The 23520-nt window shown below is 41.5% G+C and overlaps 2 protein-coding genes across 4 annotated transcripts in view; both read left to right on the forward strand.

Moving 5' to 3' along the window:
- Positions 1-589: 589 nt before the first annotated feature.
- On the forward strand, positions 590-23497 carry trappc4 (trafficking protein particle complex 4). Of its 2 annotated transcripts, XM_087141969.1 has the most exons (6): positions 590-881; positions 2771-2945; positions 3436-3539; positions 4639-4765; positions 6585-6667; positions 23358-23497. In XM_087141969.1, exons 1-5 carry the CDS (start codon positions 707-709, stop codon positions 6664-6666), a joined length of 663 nt encoding a protein of 220 aa, XP_086998095.1. In that variant the 5' UTR covers positions 590-706; the 3' UTR covers position 6667; positions 23358-23497. The 2 variants fall into 2 exon arrangements, with proteins under 2 accessions (XP_086998095.1, XP_022097663.1); XM_022241971.2 differs by lacking the exon at positions 23358-23497 and having other exon boundaries at positions 6585-9494.
- Positions 20080-23520, forward strand: part of LOC110983013 (AMP deaminase 2-like) — a 30335-nt gene continuing 26894 nt past the window's right edge. The window contains exons 1-2 of one of the 2 annotated variants that reach the window (XR_015426628.1): positions 20080-20286; positions 23358-23514. Coding sequence is in view for 1 of the 2 variants with exons in the window: in XM_022241863.2 (XP_022097555.2) it covers positions 20282-20286; positions 23358-23514 (162 nt within the window). In the remaining variant the exon portion in view is untranslated. The remainder of the gene's footprint in view (positions 20287-23357; positions 23515-23520) is intronic. The other variant, XM_022241863.2, reaches the window with a different exon arrangement.

Genomic DNA, 23520 nt, shown 5'->3' on the forward strand with positions numbered 1-23520 from the left:
AACATACTTTCTGTCGAGGGGCTCTCCAACTTTTCAAATAGGAGACAGGAAACGATTAAAATTATGATTTTTTTAACGCGAACAATATGGAAATAAGAACAACATCAATATGACATAAAATAAAAATACGATATAACAATAATAAAAAATTTCAAGCAACAAAGCAATGAATAAAACAAAATTCGGAAATAGGCTGGAATGAGTAGATCGAGGAGGATATGGAAGTTATCAGCAGCAGTGATATCTTGGTTTTCTGAGAGAATCGGACGAAATGGTGACCAGCAAATTGCTCCACACTGGCAGTGGACTGGAGTGTATCAAGTTCCAAAACGGCGATGGGGCGTCGCTACTGTTTTGAGGCGCGATTATCTCTGCCAAAAAAAAAAGTTATGAAAAATCAGTTTATCCACTGAAAATTGAAAGAGAAAAGAAAGATGAGGACGTGAGCTTTAACATAATGGTCTTGGATACCTGAGAAACTTCTCAGTATATTTCTTACTTTTTTGAAGTGGGAGTATGCAACTGAAAGGTCAATGGGTGGAATAACCAGGAACCAAGTCGAGCCGTACCATGAGTGGGCACTAGAGGGCGCTGCTGAAATAAAAGATATCAATCGAATATGTGTGCATGTAGATGTGTACCGTGCCCCAAATGTAGCCGTGATTTTCATGACTTTTTCCATCGCTCGTGATCGTCGCCTAGGAGGATGCCAATTTACAGTGTTTACGTGATCAATCGAGCTGGGGGTCTGATCTACCAGATGGACCACACCCAGCCAAAGACAGAGGTGGAAAAGACGTTCAGTTTCCCGTTGGAGCTGACGCTTAAAATCTACGATGAGCGGGTGGTGGTGTCGTTTGGACAGCGAGACGGGATCAAAGGTTTGCTTGTTAATATTTTCACGAAAGATTTTACTTTAATACCCTGATAATTTTGGGGTTCATTCATTACCTTCAGCACCCTGTTCCTATTGTAATATAAATAATAATTATAATATTGTAAAAATTTACCAAAACTAGGCCTACGTACATGTATCAGGATGCAGGATTGAGCAATGGTTCCTTTTTTAACCCTAAGGTCAAAATGTTAGTTTGTTTGAGAACGTGGACTTTGTTTCCTTATCAGGGGGCCTACAGTAGATTCCTGTTATAGCGCTCCCTGATATGATATCACGCTCTAGTTTCATTTCCCCAACTGCACGCCCATTCACTGTGCACATAAATACTTGAAGCACTCCCATTTACGGTGCTTTTCGGGATATAACGCTCACGATTTTTGGCCCCCAGAACCACAGTAAGCTTGTAAAATGATTCCGGTTACAACGCTCTTTACCTTGGAAAATCGGATTCTTTGAAAATCAACGCATATGAAAATGCATCGCAAGGCCTTGTCGATTGGCAGGCCATCCTGGTCACGCAGAGTGCAGACATGCATTGGGCTGGCAGTCAATGCAGCGCGATTGCGAGCATGTGCTCACCATGGTGAGCGGCGGCCGCGTGGCTTTGCTCTGGCAACATCGTAGTGATTGTTTTCGTACCCTTTATTTACATGTGTTTTTGTGGTGTAGTTTGGGACACAATAATCAACACTGAGATACCTCATGTTGTATTTTGTTACCTAAAGGTTTGTTTCTACCGATAAATAAAATCAGCCACTTCAAATTGTACGTGTATCTTCGTGTACCAAATCTGATCTTTTCGCCGATTGTGTTCGGCGTGACATGTCGGATCCGTTTTCACTTGGGTTTTCTATTGACATGGCACTTTCTGTGGTCATATGGTCATCAGGAAAAGTCAGCGATTGGACTGTCCATGAATGGGTACGCAGTAGCAGTCAGGATGTCACGGTGGGTGTAGATGCAGCATGCACGAGGTCCCGTGGTAGTTTTTGAAGAGGAGATTTTTTTTAATCGGTGTCACGAAAACGTCGAGATAAACTGATATAAGGCATATACGGTGCATACAACCGCTATTACATTTACATATGAAATTCACATGTACATGACATAGTGGTACATATATGTACATGTAAATACATGTATTTATACATGTACATGTACATGTACATACAGGTTCTTGTGCACATGTGCGTTGCACATGTTGGCTGTGCATTCAGTCAGTTATAGCGATGTGCGAGTATAACGCTCTACTCTGTTACATGTTGGTCCCCTTGAGAGCGCTATAATGGAATCTTCTGTGTAGGAACAGGGTGCTAATGCCATGAACCCCCGTAATTTTGGCCCCTTTTTGCATTGATGTGAAGAAGAATTTAAAAAATATAAATAAAAATAACTGCACCAACAGTCCCTCACAGGAATATCAGATTGCACTTTTGTGCTGCCCAACAACTGTGCTTTACTGTTTCATGTGCACAATTGTGCAGTAAACCAAATGCAGTGAAGAGGACTGCACAAAAGACCCTGGGTCATTTTGTGCTGACAACCAACTGTGTACACATTGAACCTGTGCATGTTTGAGTTCCATATAGAAAATACATGCTCACCAGTGACTGTGGGCATTTGTGCACATTTGTGCTGTAAAACCAAAGGAGGGTTAACTATGAGAATCAAATGCGCTGTGCATGATTACATGTATGTTTAAATCCTGATTTCTATTTCCATCCAAACTGCATATGAGTGCATACATCATGTGCACGCTTGTACACATGTAATGTACAGGTTTAACCTTGGACTTAGAGGATTTTTAGAGGGAAAAAAAAGTTCAACTTCAAATTCCAATTTCTCTCCTTTTTGGAACTCAAATTTGTACAGTGGGGCACACCATACTTGGCATCAATGGAGAGCCGGTGCGAGGACGTCAGCTGGAGGATGGCAGGGATGTCCTCGAGATGATAGCCAACCCCGAAAACTACCCAATAGCCATCAAGTTTGGCAGGCCAAAGCTCTCCACCAATGAGCGCATCATGCTAGCCAGCATGTTCCATTCGTAAGTATTGAACTGTACTGAGGTTAGGACTCCTTTGGAATGCACATGATACCGATATTTGCTCTGTAGATTACTCAAGATTGGTATCGTTCAGTACTCTGGATGATACAACAAAAGTTGGCGTTGCATTTTGTAATACAATTTACATGTACATGTAGCAGAGTTTGCACTCCAGCTGAGTTGCACTTTGAGCTTTCATTTCAGCTGCGTTGCACTGCTTTGTTGCATTCTGCAGGCGTTCTTACAGGCTGTTTCACCTAAGCTTAATTTGGTTGCATTCAACAAGGCGTCTCATTTCAGCTGTGTTGCATTGAGCAGAATTTTGAATTCAGCTACTAGGTAAAACTTGAGACAATTTGAAAAATTGTGACTCCCAATTTTGCAAGGCCCAAATGAAATGACTAGACCCCCCTGTACCCTGCTCCATATTTCTCATCCTGCATTTCAGAGAGCACATTATGCTCTGATTACTTTTTTCCCCCCAACTCAGCCTTTACGCCATCGGGTCCCAGCTGTCCCCAGCGCAGAAGTCGTCAGGAATTCAGGTCCTAGAGACAGACTCCTTCAAGCTGCACTGTCTGCAGACTCTCTCAGGTAGGTTTCTGGGATTTGATTTTTTTTACTTGTGTCCAGCGTACGGTAACAGAGTCATCATCGTGAGCTGCGTCTTGGGAGGCCATGCTTGATGCACCCCCAGAGTGTTTGTCCACTCGAGGGTCTTGTCACTGTCTGCTAAAGCCTTGCAGACAAATGCTTATTTGATCAAATGTGACTTGCATGCATGTGCATTACATGTACCAGCATATGGACATAATCGATTTGTGCAACCTAAAAGACTTGTGCAGGTTGTGTAATTTTTCCCCAGGGTTGTCCTTTGTACGGCACAGTTTTGTAAAAGTTGATCTGCACAAAAGTTTTGTCGCGTCTTTTTCTATTTAACTTGGCTGTTAAGCCTTTTCAGATTTGAAGTTGTACTATTGTAATAAACATGAAATCGTTAAGGTGGGTACCTTAACCCAAATCCCTTAGGCCCTTTTTGCAAGGGACCTTCCTCAATCCTCCAGAATCCTCCAACTTGGGGTGAAAACAATTGAATTCTTCCTCACTCCTTAGAAATCCTCCAAAATTTCCTGAAAATATTACTTGGAGTTGTGCCTACTGCCTAAATCCTTCAAAATCCTTCGGCAATTCCTGTCATTATGTTGAGGCAGTGCAGATGGCATTCTTGAGCAGTGCGATTGATTCAAAAGAAATATTGGGCTGAATTTATCCTTGACTGAGCAGGAACAACACAAGGTCTAACCCAGGACCTTCACTCATGGCATCCTTAGCAATCAGCCATGCACTTTTGCCATTCACCCTCAATCCTCCCAAATCCTCCAAAACTGCCCGAAAGATTTTGGAGGATTGAGGAGAGTTAGGGTTAAGGTATCACTGCTCTATTGGGGAATCGTTTTGGAAAAACATGTATTTTCACTTGCAGCTGTCTCAATGAAGAGTCTGCCTCAGATGAAATCATGGCTCTGCTCATGAATATTGAAATACCATTAGCATAAAGTTCAAGGGCCATGAAACTTTATAAAGATAGTTGCAGAGTTCATGGATGAAGATCTGTATGTACATGTACTTGTGGCACACAAGTGCATTTACAATTGTAGTTTAAAGGGCATTTTTTTGGGCCTGTTTCTTTCAGGTATCAAGCTGATCGTGTTGGCTGATCCCAAGCAGGGCGGCATTGACGCCCTCCTCAAGAAAATCTACGAGGTGTACTCCGACTTTGCCCTGAAGAACCCCTTCTACTCAATCGACATGCCCATCAGGTATTAGCCTTGAGCATTCTGCTATCAAATCTCACACATATTTATGATTGAGAGCCAATTTGGCTTTATTCACAAGGGGCCATCTTGAATTGAGAGTGGGGTGAGCCGTATCAAAAATTTCTGAAACTCAGTGTGTACGGAAGAGAAGATAAAGAGTTTCATCGCAAAACACTTTATCCACCAGTTTGAAAACTGAGTTAAGATGATCGATATATTGTTCATAAAAATATCCACCAATTGACACTTCGTCTGTTGAATCCCGATATGTATTTTTGGAGATATGATGAATTGAGGAAATATCCGCTTATTTCTTTATTTTAGCAGACAATAATCAAGCATTATGTCAAAATCAATAAAATGGATATCATTCTGCGCTGAAACTCTTCAGATGCTGCAGCAGTTGTAAATTACACACCACTGCATCATTCTTGTGCTCAGATGGATAGTTCCAAGTTGTAGAGAAAAACCATAGTTTGGAAATAAACATGCCTAGGCGAAGTATTCACACGTACATGTAAGCATCGCCATAGCTATACCTGAACAGATGGAAGCACATACATGTTCATAAGTGTTTAAAACTGCCTAAAATTGAAATGCAAATGAATTTGTATGAAGCATGGTAAAGCAGACACATCAAATATACATGTACTTGTAGTCCATGTTTACTCTTGGTTTTGCAAGCTTTTAAAAATGAATTTGTCAGCTTCTAATAGAAGGGGAGCTCTCATTCAATCACCCATGAAGCAGCCGTATGTACAGGTATACTGTTTCTTGTCAGTTTCAATCACTGGTTTTAATCAGTGTGTTTTCAAATGTGGCTTTTGTGGATGGGGGATGGCCAAATTTTAAAACTGCCCAGCAGCAGAATGGAAAAAGAAATGGTACATGTAAAGTTTCTACTTGGTTTATTCACTGTTTGTATTGCTGTGTGGTAAGTGTTGGCTCATAGAACCTTAACCCTATCCACCTAGGCCTTTTATTGGGAACCATCATCAATCCTCCAAAAGCCTCCGACATGAAAAAATTGCATTCAGCCTCAATCCTTCCAAATCTTCCGAAATTTCTGGAAAATGTTTTTCTTGGAGGTGTGTGCCTACTGCCTCAATCCTTCAAAATCCTCCGGCAATTCCTGTCATTATGTTGAGGCAGTGCAAAGGGCATTCTTGAGGTGTGCTGTTGATTCAAAAGAAATATCGGGCTGAATTTGTGCTTGAATATAAGAAAGCAACACAAGGTCTAATCCGGGACCTTCACTCATGGCATCCTTTGCAAGCAGCCAGGCACTTTTGCCATTCACCCAAAATCCTCCAAAAGCGCCTGAAGGATTTTGGAGGATTGAGGAGGGTTAGGGTTAAGAAATAACGTAAAATCCCATGTCAGGTAATAAAATGACATGTGATCATCAACACATGAATCAAATGACAGGTGGCTAATTCCAGAAATAGGGGTCCAAAAGTGTGAAAGTTTTGTGTCCCTGTTACACCGGACATTTATTATTTGACATGAATGAATCACTGGAATTGATTTCCAACTATTACCATTTGTTTGGCAGGTACATGTAATTTGCATTTATTCATCACTTTTGGAAATTAAAAAATGTGTTCTGAACTTACAAAATTATACGTCAGACGTGACAGGGACACGAAAAAAATGGACCCCTAATATCTGGAATTACCCAGGCACTCGTGTTTATCCGGGTGTTTTGTCAATTTGACATGATGTACCTTTCGGTGTCATATTGCAAATTGCTTTTTGAGTTAAGCTACGGATTTTGTGTTGTTCTGAAATGTCGATGTCATTTTGTGCCATGATGTTGTAGGTGCCAACTCTTTGACGACAACCTCAAGGCGGTCCTGGAGACAGCAGAGCGACTAAGCATGTACTCGTCAGGAATAAATTAACGTAAGACCCATATTTGTTACACAAATGGGAGCCTGGTTTGATGGACCTGCTCTTAACCCCTTCCCGGCGGGATTCTTTTGACTGTGACTGCTGGGCTGTGGTATGTCCAGTATGCAAAGCTCTGTCCAGCAGCAGGCCCCATTGAACCGGCAGCTGCATGGTGAATAGACTGTATGTGTGGTATGCACTAATCCTCACACTGTGATGCTGCGTTTGCAGTCATCCGTAGAGAAGGGGTTAAAGTCGAGGTCCGAGCTGAAGAGGAGAGGCTGATATCGGAGGCGGGAAGGCACTCTCAGACATCGTCAGGCTGTTGCCTCTGGTTCATTACCTTCACGCGAGCTGTCACGTGGATGTGGAACAGATCTGCTGTTGATCTGCCACAGAGTGAAGATCTGTATATTAATGGCCAGAAAAAAGCCAAGTCCACTTGTAATGTCACCAGATTGGGCAGGTTCTGATTCCACTTAGCCAGCTCACAGGTTATATTGGAATTTGACGTGAAAATCCAGACCACCATGCTCACGGCATTTGCAGAGTTTTTGGCTCAGCAGGTTGTTTATACGTGCATTTGTGCCAGTTTGGTGTGTGAATGAGTTTTTTGCTCTGCATTGAGTAAAAACAGGTGCGGTACCTTAATAGGTGCCTTCAAGTATTGGACATTTGTTGTGAATGTTATCCTGATAGGTCTTATGCATTTTTAAAAAGTTGCTTCAAAATTTGCAAAACGTCAGTCAAAAAGGTCAAGTTCAAGGTGAGGATAGTTAAGAAAGATGTCATACCAATTTGACCAAATTTGTTGGCTTCACGCTCCAGTGATGCCTTGAGTCTTTTTCGTCAGTTATTTAAATTGAAATGCATGGTACTGTGTACATGTACATACATGTATTTCAGAACCAGTTGTACATGTACGATTGAAGTCAAAGTACTCGGGCAGTGTTGACTAATACAGGCGTTTCACAATAGTGCGCCACCAAGAGTTTTAAATGCGTTGGCCAATCACAATGCGTAAATTTGGCGACCCAATGCGCGTTTTGGAAATGGTCGACAAATTTTGAGCGTTATGATTGGCCAACACACTGCAAACTCTTGATGGCGTGCTATTGTGAATCGTCCTCATTCATTCAACTACAAGGAATGACGAGCTACCTGTTTGTACTGTTTTTGGCCAAAAGACGTTTCTAACTCATAAACGTTGACACCCAAATTTTGTTGGGAAAACAAATGTGCAACATGTCGGCCAAAGACTTTTAAGAATCAAAGTGGCATTGAGTTTTATCCGATCGTTAATTAAATCAAAAGGCATGATGCAGGTACATGCACAGTTGGGGCAAAAAGTTGACATACATGCACACCTGGTAGAGCAAAAAGAGTTTTCCGCAAATTTCACAACTTCACTCATTCCTACCAACTTTTCTTTGAGGACAGACAAGATGGGTCTCTATGGTGTATACATATACATTAAAAAGTGCCGAGAGGTATTCACGTACATGTACATGTGATTCATATGCATGGTAACCAGAAAAATCCAAATTTTACATATTCCAACCCTGCTATTTAGTGCTACTGTCTGTAGTTTTTGTCACATCTCGTACATCATAGTGGCAGTGGACCACTTTCTGGAGTGTTTTTGAACAAAGGGGGTAGATGTTAATCTTCATAAAAAGACTTTCCACAAATAACAATCTTTTGAATTGTAATAACTGTCTCTGCGTATTTTCACTTGAAGTACACACTGCTAGTATGATTAGTAAATTGAGATCAAGCCTGGGCGGTATCAAATTGATAGTCGTGACCGCGACTACCCTTTGGTATTAGCGACTTGGCGACTAGTCGTGCACGGCTTCCAGGCTTAGTCGCGATGCAATTCGTCTGACCTTGTAAAGAAAAAGTTGGCAAAACTATGTGTCAAACATCGAACATTGCCCCAACTATAGGTACAAGTTGTAGGCACCAAGACAAAGTACCAAGGCATACCGGTAGGTTGGTGGAAGCATTTTTTCATTCTCTGACACTTTGATATGCAAATATCGTCGTATATCTGTCGTATATCATATCAGTGCATAACTTCCTGGCCCTCTTACTCCCCCTATTTTCCTGTCGTATTGTCCTTTACAGAAAGCCTAATGACTGAATCAGACTGGAAATGAACTGTACACATGTACATGTATACTTCTGTTGTACATGTAACTGCACTGTCCATGCACAGCAATATACCAAGAACTCTTTCCCATAATGCACTTATTAGTGTTCCATGGTATATCGTCTTTCCCATAATGCACTTGGGAATTCTTTCCAAATGGTGTGTTGCAAGATATTGTACTCGAGATACTACACGAGCCACTTTCCTCTGTTGGCCTGACAGTCCTTATAACACTCTGTCTTGATTTCTCCTCTTTCTTTTCTCTTCTTTTTCTTGCCTTTCTTCCTTTGGTTTTTCAAGGACATGCGATTTTGACATTCAAGTCAGTGCCCTGTTGCATGCAGGTTTCTTCTTTCTGTCCGTGCTCGTTTCACCTGCCTTTGATTATCCCTGCCGCTCATTTTCCTCTTTGTACACTCCCTCTCCAAGGTCGTGCAGTGCCCCAAGGTGCACTTTTGTCGTTCGCTACATGTATGTCGACTTCATATGACGCTCGTGGTTCGTGACTGTTCTGCTGTAGGTAGAGTTACATAACAGCTTCATCGTATCTGCAAGGATCCTGTCTGTGTCTCCTGCATGCCTTGCATCACTAACAGAATCCCCCCAAACCAGGAAATCAATTAGTTTTCTGATAAATTGAATTACGTTGAATACTCGGTTGACCATGAGCCTGTGAGACAAATACCACTTGAATAGAGGTGAGGCGAGAAAAAGTTTTGACCCTACATACTGTCTGTCAAATTCCTTTGTGGGGATTTGAACATTCCAGTTATTTCAGCATATTGCTTCATAATGTGCTCACTAACGTCGTCTCTGATAACTTTAAATTTTTGAATATTTGTGTCCTTTCAGAGAATGGGAATATATCGCATTTTACCAGGCCAAATAATGGCCCATCATGAATCGAATCGTAGTACCCATACAATGCTGGCTCTGTGGTGTTTCATAACTTACCTTTGCATTCCCAAATTTCTACGTGGTTGCGGAGAATATCGACGTAAACACTGGCGTTGAGAAAACTCCTCCCCCACCAGCCTTCTGACATAAACACGACCTTCTGATTGATACAGCTGGAACCGCGACTCGTCAAACCAAAGAACGCGGCTCCAGTCATCAGCCGTCCACGCCAGATGCTCGCCGGCCCAGGCTAGATGCCTTGCTTTGTGTGGGTAACTGTATTACACCTTAAAGGTGGGGCTTGTGCCTTGCTACCCATTCAAGCCAGCTGCTGCTTGGCGATGAGACACGTTGGAGTGATGGACGTCGACACCAGTCTGGGCAAGTTCCATTCGCAGCTCGGGGGCAGTGAGGAAACAGTTTCGGCAGAATGCCCATACCAGGAATTGGTCATCCTGCACACTGGTGGACCTTGGATGGCCAGATTTGGGGAGACTTCCCCTTGATAAAGCAAGCATGTTTTCATTTAATGATGCGGAAACAGTTTCAGGTCTCTTGAGCGAGTTTTTGCCATGTCTTTCTGATGAGCTTTCCTTGGCCTTCCTTGCTGAGGTGTCTATGGAAGGTTGACTTGGCGCCGTATTGGATGAATGGACCGAAATGGGTACACAGGAAAATGAAGGAAGACGTTTTCTTTTATTTACCAGTTTTTTCTTTTGGAGTGGATGAAATGTAGATGATGTTGATGTTGTATGTCATGCACTGTGTTTGCAAATGCAATGTTGTCTTGATCAGTGGTGACAAATGAAGGCAGTGAACTTTTTGTGTAGTTTATTTGGCACATTATATGAAAATGGCACCAGCACCAATTGCACTCATCATCACTGCTGATATTCTCTCCGAGTCTCTCCATTTTTTTTTTTGTAGAGAGCCTTCAAACTACCATGAAAAGTTTTGCTCATTGTGTTTTTTCTCTTCACTTTCACAACAACCAGGGCCTCAGCTCCTGTAACCTGAACACAGTCCACTTTCTTCTTGAAAGTGACGAACGAGCAGCTTTACTTCCACTTGCCAGTTGTTTGGGCAGAAAGGCTCTTCTCTTTTTTAAGACATACTGAATTAAATAAAAATCTTAACATAAGTAAAATGGATTTGCCTACTGCTTGTGAGCTTGGGTTCCAGCTTTCGGTTAATACCAAACTTGCAACTCGGGGGTGATGGATCGGAAAGACAATTACAGGAGGGACGAAAATTTGTAAAGTTAACTCAACGAACAAAAGAACTACAGTGTAACTTGAAACAAAAGGGTCAACAAAATCCTTCATAAAATACTTCAGGAGTCAAAATCAGTGTTTCCTTTTGGTTTTGTCTGAAAGTATAGGTACATAAGAAGCAAAATACACACACACAAAAATGAATTTCAAAAAAAAAAATCACCCCACAACATTCAATTGCCCAGTACGTGTAAACAGTCATTTCCACATCTGACTCATTTTACAGAGCGGGTCAGGACAGCCCTTCCCGCCATCTCCCTCAAGGTCAGAGTAGACATTGTGGACAAGGGCTGTCGGGCTGTGCACTCCATGTCAATGAACCCGCGCCTGTGTACCATGTAGCACTGCAGTTCCACGGGTATCGGAAGCATTCTTGCCAGGGTTTCTGTCAGTCGCCAGCAGATCTTTTTGGTGGTCTGGAACCAGCTGCGAGTTACGGCCGCCTCGACTGCATTCGCCGACAGCATCTTTACATGTAGGTTCGTGGTGCGGCCCTGCAGCTGGTGGTGGTTGCCACACCATTTCCAGTAGCGACCGCACCGAGCTCGCTGCCACAGACGATACGGCGTGAATAGCGCGACCACCTGACCCTTCTCGTAGTGGCGAAGAGCCTGCATATTGAAAGTCTTGCTATTCGCAATGATGACGTCGGCGTCAGCGAAATTGTCGATATCGTCCAACATGGAAAAATATAGACAATGGATCATGTTCTTAGCCGTCCAATGATCGGAATCAGGGAGACGCTGGCCTTCGTTTAGGGCTTTTTGGAACTCCATGCTGATTCCGTGAAGTTATGAAATACTTGACTGTTTCAGTTTTCTAATTCTCTGCTTGTCTTTAATTGTCTTTCTCCCCTTTTTTTGTGATTGTACAAGTTTTAAACCTAATACCGAACTTCACAACTGTTCTGTTTCAACTTTGTGTCAACTACAAGGATTTTTTAAAATAGTTTTTTTGAGTTTTGACAGGTTTTTTCCTTGTCACATTTGTGATCCCGGATCAGGGTCTTGTGGAGAGGCCCAGAAAATCCAAAGCTCTCATTCCAATGACAGAATGAAAGTCTTCAAACAAAAACAGGGATGTCCAAGGAGAAGACGAAGAAGGGGAATGACATCCAGTCCTCCGTCGTCCGCTCCGTCAGCTTCTTGATGGCTGACAGAAGCTCCTTCAGGACAGCCCTTCCCGCCAGCTCCTTCAAGGTCAGAGTAGACATTGTGTACAAGGGCTGTCGGGCTGTGCACTCCATGTCGATAAACCCGCACCTGTGTACCATGTAGCACTGCAGTTCCACGGGTATCGGAATCATTCTTGCCAGGGTTTCTGTCAGTCGCCAGCAGATCTTTTTGGTGGTCTGGAACCGGCTGCGAGTTACGGCTGCCTTGACTACATTCGCCGACAACATCTTTAGGGTCGTGGTGCAGCCCTGCAGCTGGTGGTGGTTGCCGCACCATTTCCAGTAGCGACTGCACCGAGCTCGCTGCCACAGATGGTACGGCGTGAATAGCGCGACCGTCTGACCCTGGTAATGTTCAATTTAATTGTGGCTAATTTTGAATACAAAAATCATAATAACATGACAATATAATGATTTACAGTTCCAAATTTGAGTAAATAATCCCGTACAGAATAACAAGGAACATATAATAATTCATAACTTGTGATATTGTTTAGGGCTTTTTGGAACTCCATGCTGATTCCGTGAAGTAATGAAATACTTGACCGTTTCAGTTTTATAAGTCTCTGCTTGTCTTTGTCTTTCTCCCTTTCTTTTTTTTGATCGTACAAATTTAAAACCTAATACCGAATTTCACAACTGTTCTATTTCAACTTTGTGTCAACTACAAGCATTTTTTAACTAGTTTTTTTGAGTTCTTGACAGGTTTTTTGCCTGTCACATTTGTGATCCCGGATAGGGGTCTTGTGGAGAGGCCCAGAAAATCCAAAGCTCTCATTCCAATGACAGAATGAAAGTCTTCAAGCAAACGGGGATGTCCAAGGAGAAGACGAAGAAGGGGAATGACATCCAGTCCTCCGTTGTCCGCTCCGTCAGCTTCTTGACGGCTGACAGAAGCTCCTTCAGGACAGCCTTTCCGTCCAGCTCCTTCAAGGTCAGAGTAGACATTGTGGACAAGGGCTGTCAAGTTGTGCACTCCATGTCGATGAACCCGCGCCTGTGTACCATGTCGCACTGCAGTTCCACGGGTATCGGAAGCATTCTTGTCAGGGTTTCTGTCAGTCGCCAGCAGATCTTTTTGGTGGTCTGGAACCGGCTGCGAGTTATGGCCGCCCCGACTGCATTCGCCCACAACATCTTTAGGCTCGTGGTACGGCCCTGCAGCTGGTGGTGGTTGCCGCACCATTTCCAGTAGCGACCACACCAAGCTCGCTGCCACAGACGATACGACGTGAATAGCGCGAGCGTCTGATCCTTCTTGTAGTGGCGAAGAGCCAGCATATTGAAAGTCTTGCTATTCGCAATGATGACGTCGGCGTCAGCGAAATTGTCTATATCGTCCAACATGGAAAAATAGAGACAATGGATCATGTTCTTAGCCGTCCATTGACCGGAATCAAGGAGACGTTGGCCTTTGTTTAGGGCTTTTGGGAACTCCATGCTGATTCCGTGAAGTAATGAAATACTTGACCGTTTGAGTTTTCTAAGTCTCTGCTTGTCTTTAATTGTTTTTCTCCCTTTTTTTTGATTGTACAAATTTAAAACCTACTGTTCTATTTCAACTTTGTGTCAACTAGGCATTTTTAAAATCGAAATACAAGTTCAAAGCGTAAATTTTAGGCACGCACCAACGTTACATGCGTGTCAACTTCCATATAAAATGATTATTACAAATCCCCAATTTTATAAACACCAATCGCGCGCCATTCCTGCCAGAAATCATATTACACTGTGTTTTGAAACTTCTTGACAACTGTTTTTTTAAACTTAACAAAAATTCTAAACTAATACACCAATTACGAACAAAATACTTTCATGCACATCCATTGGCTGACTCAAATTGATGGTTTTCACACATTTGCAAAAACGTTCCAGTCAGTGGTTTTACAGTTTACAAGTCAAACAGGCAGCAGGCACTACTCTTGGGCAATGGTGAAGTCCAAGTGCTGATCCTTCTGTGCGTACAATTTTAAAACGATCTTTGGATTGGCCATCAAAAAATCATATCTTCCATAAACAACCGAACCTTCGTGCTCAAATCATGACACATAAATTTTTCTTTCCCTAGTTTCCCTGTGGCAGCATCGAAAAGTTCAATTACCGCATGTGGAAGCACGAGTTGAACCGCCGTGACATCGTAATCGGAGGCAAACTCCTCCAGAACATGGTCTGTGGTGATCCAGACGCATTTGTAGTCCCACTGGCTCGGAGAGTCAACTTCGCACTCCTTACATGGTACACGATCTTTTGAAGACAGCTCTTCAGTTTTGTTCACAACACATTTTATAAGAATCTTTTCTAACAGGGTTTTAACTCGCTGTTCGCAATCGGCCTCCACGCCTACATGCAAAAAACCACAATAATACCAACCATTAAACTAAGCGCAAAACTTCTGAAACTTGAGAGTTAGTTTGTTTAAGAGTCTCTTGACCAGTCTCTTCCTGCGCACAGCTTCGATAATAGCTTTGACGTGTGACACCAGCATGCTCCATTGTGAAGCAGTCAAGTTTATGCCTTTCTCCCCGGCAATCAGCCTTGTTTAAGGCCAATTAAGGACCCCCATGATATGACTGCTTTCCAATATTCATTTCCTCTAAGACCTGGTCAAATTTGGTCATGAAAGGCCCAGTGACACCCTTAATATCTTTGTTAATTATCCCCTGAAGTTTCTGATTTTGAGTCATTTCCTTGATTTCACTATTGATTTGCTTGACCAGTTTTCTAGTTTCTTTGGCATTTGCACTGTCATCTTCATACTTTTCCCCAATTTTGATGAAGTGGTTTGGACCATTTTCCTCAGCCTGATCAATCTGATCAATCTTAGCTTCAAGTTCACCCTCAAGTGCCCCCTTTTGATTGCACAACTCATTGTTTTCCTTGCCAAGGTCTTCAATGTGCGTTTGTTGGCCAATTTTGCTATTCAGGTTCCAGGCGATCCGTCTCCTCCAACTCAGAGGATGGTGGATCTGGACAAAGAAATCCCACTCACTACAACAAATTTCCATCTCTGAGTCTGTCACCAGACTAGTCAGAGAGGACTGCACAGTTCAAAACCAAAGCACATGATGAAGTAACAGTCCCAGTTGCATCTTTTTTTTCATAAGAACGCACCAGTTATATGATTATTCCCCAGGGGTTGAATAAAAGAAGGCGTAAAATACCAACAATGTAATTGTTCCATATCATATTAAACTTTATTCACACCTTCTCTGAAAAATATCAACCGCCTGTCCTCTTTACCGTGATTAAAAAATCTTGTTTGCCGTTAAGAACCTCCCAAACACTTTAAAAACCCCACCCAATCTGAGAATGGTACGACCTATAAAACGTGCATGTGCAATGCCCATTCATTGTGTCATGGTGACGTCATCTTAGCTGATGTCACATGAACTTACTCATGAAGATGCATTAGGCAATAAACGGCCCTCATTCTGCCTCCACCACATAAAACAAGGCATGATTTACCTCACATCCACTACTAACAGGCAAGTCAACACTGCCTGGGTACTTTGTCATGGTTCCTGCAGCTTCATCTTAGTTACATGCACAACATGTGCTGTGTATACAACAATTGATTGAGAAAAGTGGGAAAAAAACTTGCACTGCACATGTACTTGTACAACACAAAATTCAAACACTGATTTGCGTGCCTGAATGATTCAAACTGTAAAATGAATCGTACATAATGCTGTGAAAAGAACGAGTTTTAAATGTTGATCAACCTTTAAAACACACTTTGTGTGTAGTCTGTGAATAAATGAATTAATTTATTCCATTGCTGTACATGTAAATCAACCATAAAATTGTGTAATGTATAGTTTATAGATTTTATTTATAAAATGAAAGACTTTGTTTACAATAATTTCTTTGTCCAAATAATCGACCGAGTTCAATCTGGAGGGTATATTTCCTTAAGGTGTACATGTATTCCAAATTGAGCCTTGCTGTGAAGATCGTGAAGTTACATGTAGTCATTCAAAATGCCCGTTTACATGTACGGTGTTGTAGATAACAGAGGACTACCCATTGCTTAATGCATTTCAGCGTCATGATTAAGTTCTTTTGTATTATTAAGAAAAAGGACAATTTACTGATACAGTGAACATCCCAGTGCATTGAGCCAAAAGCAGTTTTATATTGGAAAGCCATGCATTGACCAGTGCCTGTCCACCGAAGCCGCCTCCATTTTTAGTGGGTCTACATAGGGATTCAAATTTGGGTTTTACATGCATATACATGTAATTTGGGCATGTGTCCAAATTTCATTAAAATCTGCACAAATGTTTGTCTCTTCTGAACGCTTGCGCAGGTGTGGTCCAAAATAATGCATGGCTGTGGCAGGAGTAGCCCTCATAGCTGTTCACCGTATCCGTTTTTGCTAGGGATGTCGTTACGTTTCCGAAAAGAAAAGTTCTCAGCGACTGAAGATGTAAAGGTCGTGTACGGGTTTGACACGAACTGGAATTTGTCAAAATTGAACAATTCGGTGGTTTGTGATTTACCTTGTGTATCATTCCACATCTTTTCCATCCGGAGCTTTTCTCAAAAATGACAGCATTTCTGGCGGTAACGTCACAGATTTACTGACATGCTTAAGTATGCACTTTAGTTTAATTACAATAAGATATTTCAAGATAATTCGCCGGTCCTATTTTGAGATCTTGCAGATCCTACACTCGGCCTTTAATCAACCGGGTGCTTTCCTATCAATTCGTAATGTGTACTGTGACTTTTCATATACATGTATAGTATTAACCTCCCTCTATAAAAATTTATTCATCATATTTATGTGCACATGTACGAGTTCTATAAATTTGTTTACTTTTCAATTTGGCACGCACAAGTGACATTTATTCAAGTTAAAGTGGTCTCTTTTGATTCGTTTATTTAAAGATATCTCTAATTATTTCAAGATATTTTGAAAAAATCCTGACACTTGAAGCCTTTGATTAAGGCTTTTGAGATGTCTTTTCATTGATTCCAAGAAATCTTAAATTCAGTTTCAAGATATTTGAAGTCATATTCAAGATATCTTTAAATGCAATATGTCTTTAAATCTTTTTCAAGATACCTTTAAGTTCTCTTCTAGATATCTTTACATTGATTTCAAGATATCTTGAAATAATTTTCACAATATCTTTAAATCAATTTGAGATATCTCCAAATCATAAACAGATAGTGCATGACCAAAACGAAGTGCTTCCGAGGGTCATCCGGGAATAACAAATATGAGTGCTCAATATTTACCCAAGAGCTGTCATACTTTGTGGCCAGTCCTGCTTTGTTCCCGAATGACCTGATGTAGCACTGAACTGACTCATTTCGAGATATCTTGAAAGTGATTTAGAGATATCTCGAAATGGATTTAGAGATATCTCGAAATGGATATCCAGATATCTGTAATTTGATCCCAAGATATCTTCAGTCCTTTTGTTACATGCAATGAATTCAAAGGAACCAAACTGAAGTAGGGTATGACAGAGATGAATTGGTCAGCAGAGAAAAGGAAACCAGCAATTATATTTACATAAATTTATTCAGTTTACATACAAAAAATAATAATAATTAAAAGCAATTTAAATCCATGTTACTATTTGTTATAAAATTAAATAATTAATTATTGGTTGCTATCGAGGGTACCCGACTTGATTGGGTGTGTGTGTTGTCATCAAGTTGACTGTTGGTGTTCTCGCTGGGAGGGGCAACTCAGCCGCAGCTGGCTGAAGCACTGGCCGGTGCACCGGATTGGTCTGATCCAGCCTAGCCGGGGTGAGCCTCAGAACCGGTCTGGTCCAAGGCCATCTAGGTAGAGCCTCAAAACTGAATGGTTTGGGCCATCAACTTGAGGGAGAAGAGAACAGAGGAGACTCGCTGTCTCTACATGCAATGCATGTGGCAAGCCGTCAACTTGAAGTGAAGAAGAGTATAGCGGTGACTCGCTGTCTCTGCAGGCAGTGTGTAGCCGGAGGGCCAATTAGACATCGGCTGGAGTGATCAAGGTTGGCGACACCCATCAGTTGGAAAGAGAGCAGAGCCCCTGGCTGAGGTGTGATGAGTGCACCCAAACATGGTACAACCCACTTCTTAAATACATGTGCACCCAGAAAATAATAAAAGGGCCGTTAGATAACCGGTCAGCCCACTGGTCATTATCTTAACAAAAGAATAGCGGGTACAAAACACAATACATAGGGTACGAAGGAAGTTACATAATAGGGTCTGCTGCAGAACAGTTTAGACTTAAAATACCACAAAAGTCTAAAGAAAGAGTTAAATAATAAAAAAAACAGGTGAAGTGTAAAGGAAGAAATGTACAATCTGTAACACTTTCGTCAAATATCTGAACAGTTTTCAGGTATCTGTACATCCATTTCAAGATATCTCGAAACTAATTTGAGGTATCCTCAAATGGATTTCAACATACCTCCGAATGAATTTGAGATATCTTCCAAGATATCTCAAAAACGATTCACTGATATCTTAATATCCATTTTGAGAGACATGTATATTGAAATAATCAAAAGGTACCACTTTCTTTGATTGAATAAACGTCACTTATGCGCCATACAATTTATGCTTGTATCTTTCAAAAAGCCAAGGTTCTTACACAACAATTCTTGACATTCATGTTCCAAATAAAATTATGTACTTGGAGACCGGAGAACTACGGCGGATAAAGAACTTGAAAGTGTTTTAGTTAAATGACATCGACAGTCTTTATATGCAATATACTGAACTGTTTGTATGTGTCTACATGTATCTGCACGTTTCCTCGAGAATGAGAGATTGAAGATTATTAAAGTGAATACAGCTCAAAGCAAGATATGTTTGTGTTTTGATGGTTTTTGTTTTGCTTGTTGGAAGGAAAATTGATTTTAGGGTGTTATAGACATTCAGAATGAGGAACTTAAAAGCACTTGTAGTTTTTTGTTGGTTGGCCTAGCCGACTTGCAAATGACACTTATGGACATGGACTTTAGATACACTTTATTCGTTCATCATCCAAAATTGATAAAGATATATGACCATTGGTATGAAATATAATGCCAAAAGATACGTGATCAGTGATACTTGGCGAGAAGATTGTATCAAGGCCGTGCGTTTTCCATATAGGCCCAGCCTATATGCATGCTTAATTTAAACATTGCCATTGGCAAACCAAAAAATCTAAATAACGCTTCACTAACAGGAAGTGATAACCCCGTGCATGGTGAACTGGTCATGCACTAAAATGATCCAAAAGTTGACCCCTGATGGCGCACTTCCGGAACCCTTGAATAGGAAAAAAAAATGCAAACATTTTAGAATTTGTAATATTATATTGTTCAGTTCTTAAAAAATCATCTTGGAAAAAAAGCTTTGGAACATATTTGCTAGTTATTGATTCATAGAAACTGAAAAATTACCTGACCTAAAAAAGAAATATCCTGCCAAAAATTGACCCATCACTTCTGAAAATATAAATTACACAAATAATCCATGACTTTTGTTTTAAAATACTATGTAATGTCTTTCGGTAAAATGTTTCGCAGACTGTTAATTTAGTTTATAAGGTACTAAACTTAAAGCAATAATCTACTTTTACGAAAGATTCTAATAGTTTATTTAATCTTTGCTGACAACAACTGCGTTTTGTCAAATCACCAGAATATGGAACCGACCACACACTACAGGCAGGTACATTTAAACCTTTGTAACGTTTTACAATCTCGTTTTCACGTAAGCAAGGGGAGTGAAAACAAACGTGCATGAACAAGGAGACCTTGGTACGATATCGCCAGACGTGAAGGTCGTTGGTGAAATTCTGTTATGTTTTTTACCCATCCCAAGGTGTTTTTCCTAAATATTAGTTGAGGAAGACAAAGGTAAAATTCCAACAAGAGCGTTTCATGGGTTGGTTTCAGTACGGATTTATTCTTCCAAAAATTATCGGACGTGCTATAGGACAGCCCAATGATTGCAATAACATACGTGTTTGCAAACTCTTGGTGGCGCACTAATCCATGCACATGCAGTAAACGTATGGCCGTGTGGAGACGAACAGAAAGACAAAAGTTTACGAAAAGTTCTCGGACAGGAACAAATTGCCGTAGGCTGACATGATAAATTAGGGACCAAATGAAGACATGGGGTGAGTGAAGCTGTCTAAGAAAAACTCGGGCTCGGTCATTTGAAGGCGTTTGGAATTTTTAAAGCAGTTTAGGCCGTACCAGTGTCAGTAACAGCATGCCACTACAATGTAGCTCTAGCTAGCCCCACTAGTGTGGCACGGACTATCACTAAGGATGGATCGGGAGTGAGAGTCCGTGCCACACTAGTGGGGCTAGCCACTAACATGACTAACACTTCAATCATCATGATCATGTTAGATTCCAGTTTAGCAATAATGCACCTGTCAATTGTAATCCTGGCCCTGGGGGACCCAGGACTTTCGAAAATGTAGCGAGGACGTACCCGGGGATGTCCAGAAAAGAAGGTGCCCCACCAACCGGGATGATCTGGAGCTTGCCTGGGGTTGTACACATGGGTGCCCCACTGACCTGGTACGATAGCAGGGACTTGGCCGGGGTTGTACAATTTGGTAAAATTTAGCACTGAGCTTCGATATGAAATACAAAGTGTTTCCTGTATCCTGACAGACGAAAACCTGACAAAGATGACGCCTCATTTTTGGATCAGTGCGTGCAAAATACATGTCCTCTCTTTTTTTACAAACATTGCTGCCACTTTCTATGGACTGCTAAATGATTAGAACATGTGGTAATTTAATCTTTCAACCAAGTAGCACTGGTCACGTGTCTTTTGGCGATATATTTCAAATCGTTGGTTATCTAGATCAATCTTCAATAAATGAATGAAGTGTTGTGATAATTGATAATTGTCTCATGGGCTGGTGCTGGCCATGGCCACATGTACATGACGAGCATTTCAATTGGTCTCCACACAGCGCGTAACAAATTTTACTATTGGATGAATTTCCATAATTATTTCTGAGACGTCCGCAAAGAAAGAGTGTAGCGATTTGGGTCGACCCCCTGATTCCGGTGCTTCAGATATGCAGATGAATGTTTCGCCAAAGTTTGGTATAATTATAGCAGCTGCCCCTTGCTTTGCTTTATTTTGGTGGCATTTTACCTGCACTTACGGCGACCGACTCATCATCTTAGCAATGACCCAGAAGAGTAGGGGACTTTTAGAAATTAATGAAAGTTATTAGTTATTTGTTTTTAGTTGTACGGTTGTTGCATCACAACCCCGCATGCTGGGGCAGGGACGGTGCGGGGATTGGTCACAACGCCCGGCATGCCAGGCCCAGGATTGCACGGGGCGTTACCACAATGATGCCCAGCATGTTGGGGCTGGGGATCAGCAGGGGAATACAAAAAAGGGTGCCCCGCCCTGGCCGGGCAAATTATCGCGACATGGCCGGGACTATCACGCTGGCCCTGTTTTATCTTCCCCGCTAGTCTCGGGTCCCCCGGGGACGGGATTACAATTGACAGGTGCATAATTACTGTCAGACTGCATCATCATGATAGCATGGTTAGTTTGGCAGCTCGTACTGACTGTCATTTCGAGTTCAAATAACTTTCTTAAATCAGTAAAATTATAACATGAGGTTACGGTCTGTCACTCTTTTTTTACTGTGTCCTTTGCTTATCTGGTGTTAGGTTTTTAGTACTTCGAGAACTCGAAGGCACTAACTCCATGATACTCTGTGTGCCTTCGAGGTGTGAAGGTTTACATGGCGTCGTAATGCTGAGGGGTTTTAGAATCGAATTTTTGTGGTGAGCATGGTTTGCGGCCCTAAAAAAGCCATTAAACCAAATTTTCCCCTGTCAGTAAATCTATTTAATCTACACCTCTTGAAAAGCAGGCAAACAAAGTTTCAGAGCATGAGACGGAGTATTTGTGAAAAAATTGAGATTTTTGCTCACCAATTTCTCGCTTCCACCCGTTGACTGTTGCTCCAGTGGGGCCAGTAATATCGTTACAATATTTGAGGTGTATTTTTTGGAATTAACTACAACTTATCGCAGTAACCAGGAAACAGGCAGAAAAAAATATGTAACATTAGATTTACTTTTGCCACTTTTTGAATAATTGTTAAGGATTTTGATGCCCTTTTCCATTATCCATGCATACATGTATGTTTGTAATTTTTTTTGGCACTTCAAAAGATCAGTTTTCAAAGTCTTTGTATGGGTTTGGCTAAGACTGCCCAACAACATGTCAAACACCACAGGACAGTTAAGTTCACGAAAAACAAAATGCGCTGTTTCATCACAGGGATTGATCATGAGATTTCACAAATACCCTTTTGTGTAAATTCCGTAATAAAAATTATTCAAACAAAACTCAAAATCTTACAAACAGCGAAAGCGTTCGATAAGGGCAACAACTGCACATGAACACTTGGCACACAGCCTAACAAAAGCAACTGCGCAAGCATTAAATTTGACTTTGTTGTCAGATCATATCAAGCACCAACGATGGCATGAATATTCAACTTCCTATACTGCAGTACACAACGTTTTAGGGATGCAGATTACCAACAAAAAATTGTGGCAATGATCATGGGGTACAAAGGGGGCTTATGGTTGCAATTTTAACAGGTGGTGAGTAGCAGGTGTGTGCTCCACTCTGGCTATGAACATACCGGGCATGCCAGAAAGCGGTAATTGGCCTGATGTTAAAGCCCGGGCAGTTCTAAGTCCTTCTGTGTCCTTCCTCCATGCTTAAATATTGTCAAAATTTACCTACATGTACAAACGAGGCCTTTCAAGATTGAGTAATGGTTCCTTAGGGTCAAAATGTGAGTTTGTCTGAGAAAGTGGACTTTGTTTCCTTATTACAGGAACAGGATGCTAATGGTAATGAACCCCTCTTTCTCAAACTAACAAACATTAACTCAATCCTGATTGGCCTAGTTTAGGTAATTTTTCACAATATACACTATTAAGCAAGAAAACCACAAATGATAACCCGAGTTTGGCAAAAAACAACTGCTCTGTCCTGTGTGTCAAATCACGCTATTTTGTTGCTCGTCCATTGTCGTCTGGTTACCCGGCTAAGGCATTTTGGATTCGTCAAAACAAATCTCCATTCAGGTCAAGGAACCAGACTGCATTCGCCAATTGGTTGTTTGGGGTAGTCCTCATGAATTAACCCTTACACCTATTTCTGTGTTTATGTCCAAAGAACAAGGATTGGGGTCCTAGACCATGACACACGGCCGCTTCCCCAAGACAGCGACGCCAGCTCAATGGTGAATGAGGTTACCGGCTCCAATGACTCCGCAGCAGCACTGGAGGTAGAATACCAACGGGTGTCCATCAGTGGGGATGATAAAAGTGGGGTGAGT

This window comes from Acanthaster planci, linkage group LG10 (genome assembly GCF_054643075.1).
Source record: "Acanthaster planci isolate LZ-2023a linkage group LG10, COTS_SCS, whole genome shotgun sequence".
Lineage (NCBI taxonomy): Eukaryota > Metazoa > Echinodermata > Asteroidea > Valvatida > Acanthasteridae > Acanthaster > Acanthaster planci.

What these genes read in the sequence shown, in the direction of transcription:
- trappc4 (XM_087141969.1), top strand. Translation starts at nt 707, where the DNA reads ATGCCAATTTACAGTGTTTACGTGATCAATCGAGCTGGGGGTCTGATC. An exon ending in ACAGCGAGACGGGATCAAAG is followed by an intron (nt 882 to 2,770) that starts GTTTGCTTGTTA and finishes AAATTTGTACAG; the next exon opens with TGGGGCACACCATACTTGGC. An exon ending in TCAATCGACATGCCCATCAG is followed by an intron (nt 4,766 to 6,584) that starts GTATTAGCCTTG and finishes ATGATGTTGTAG; the next exon opens with GTGCCAACTCTTTGACGACA.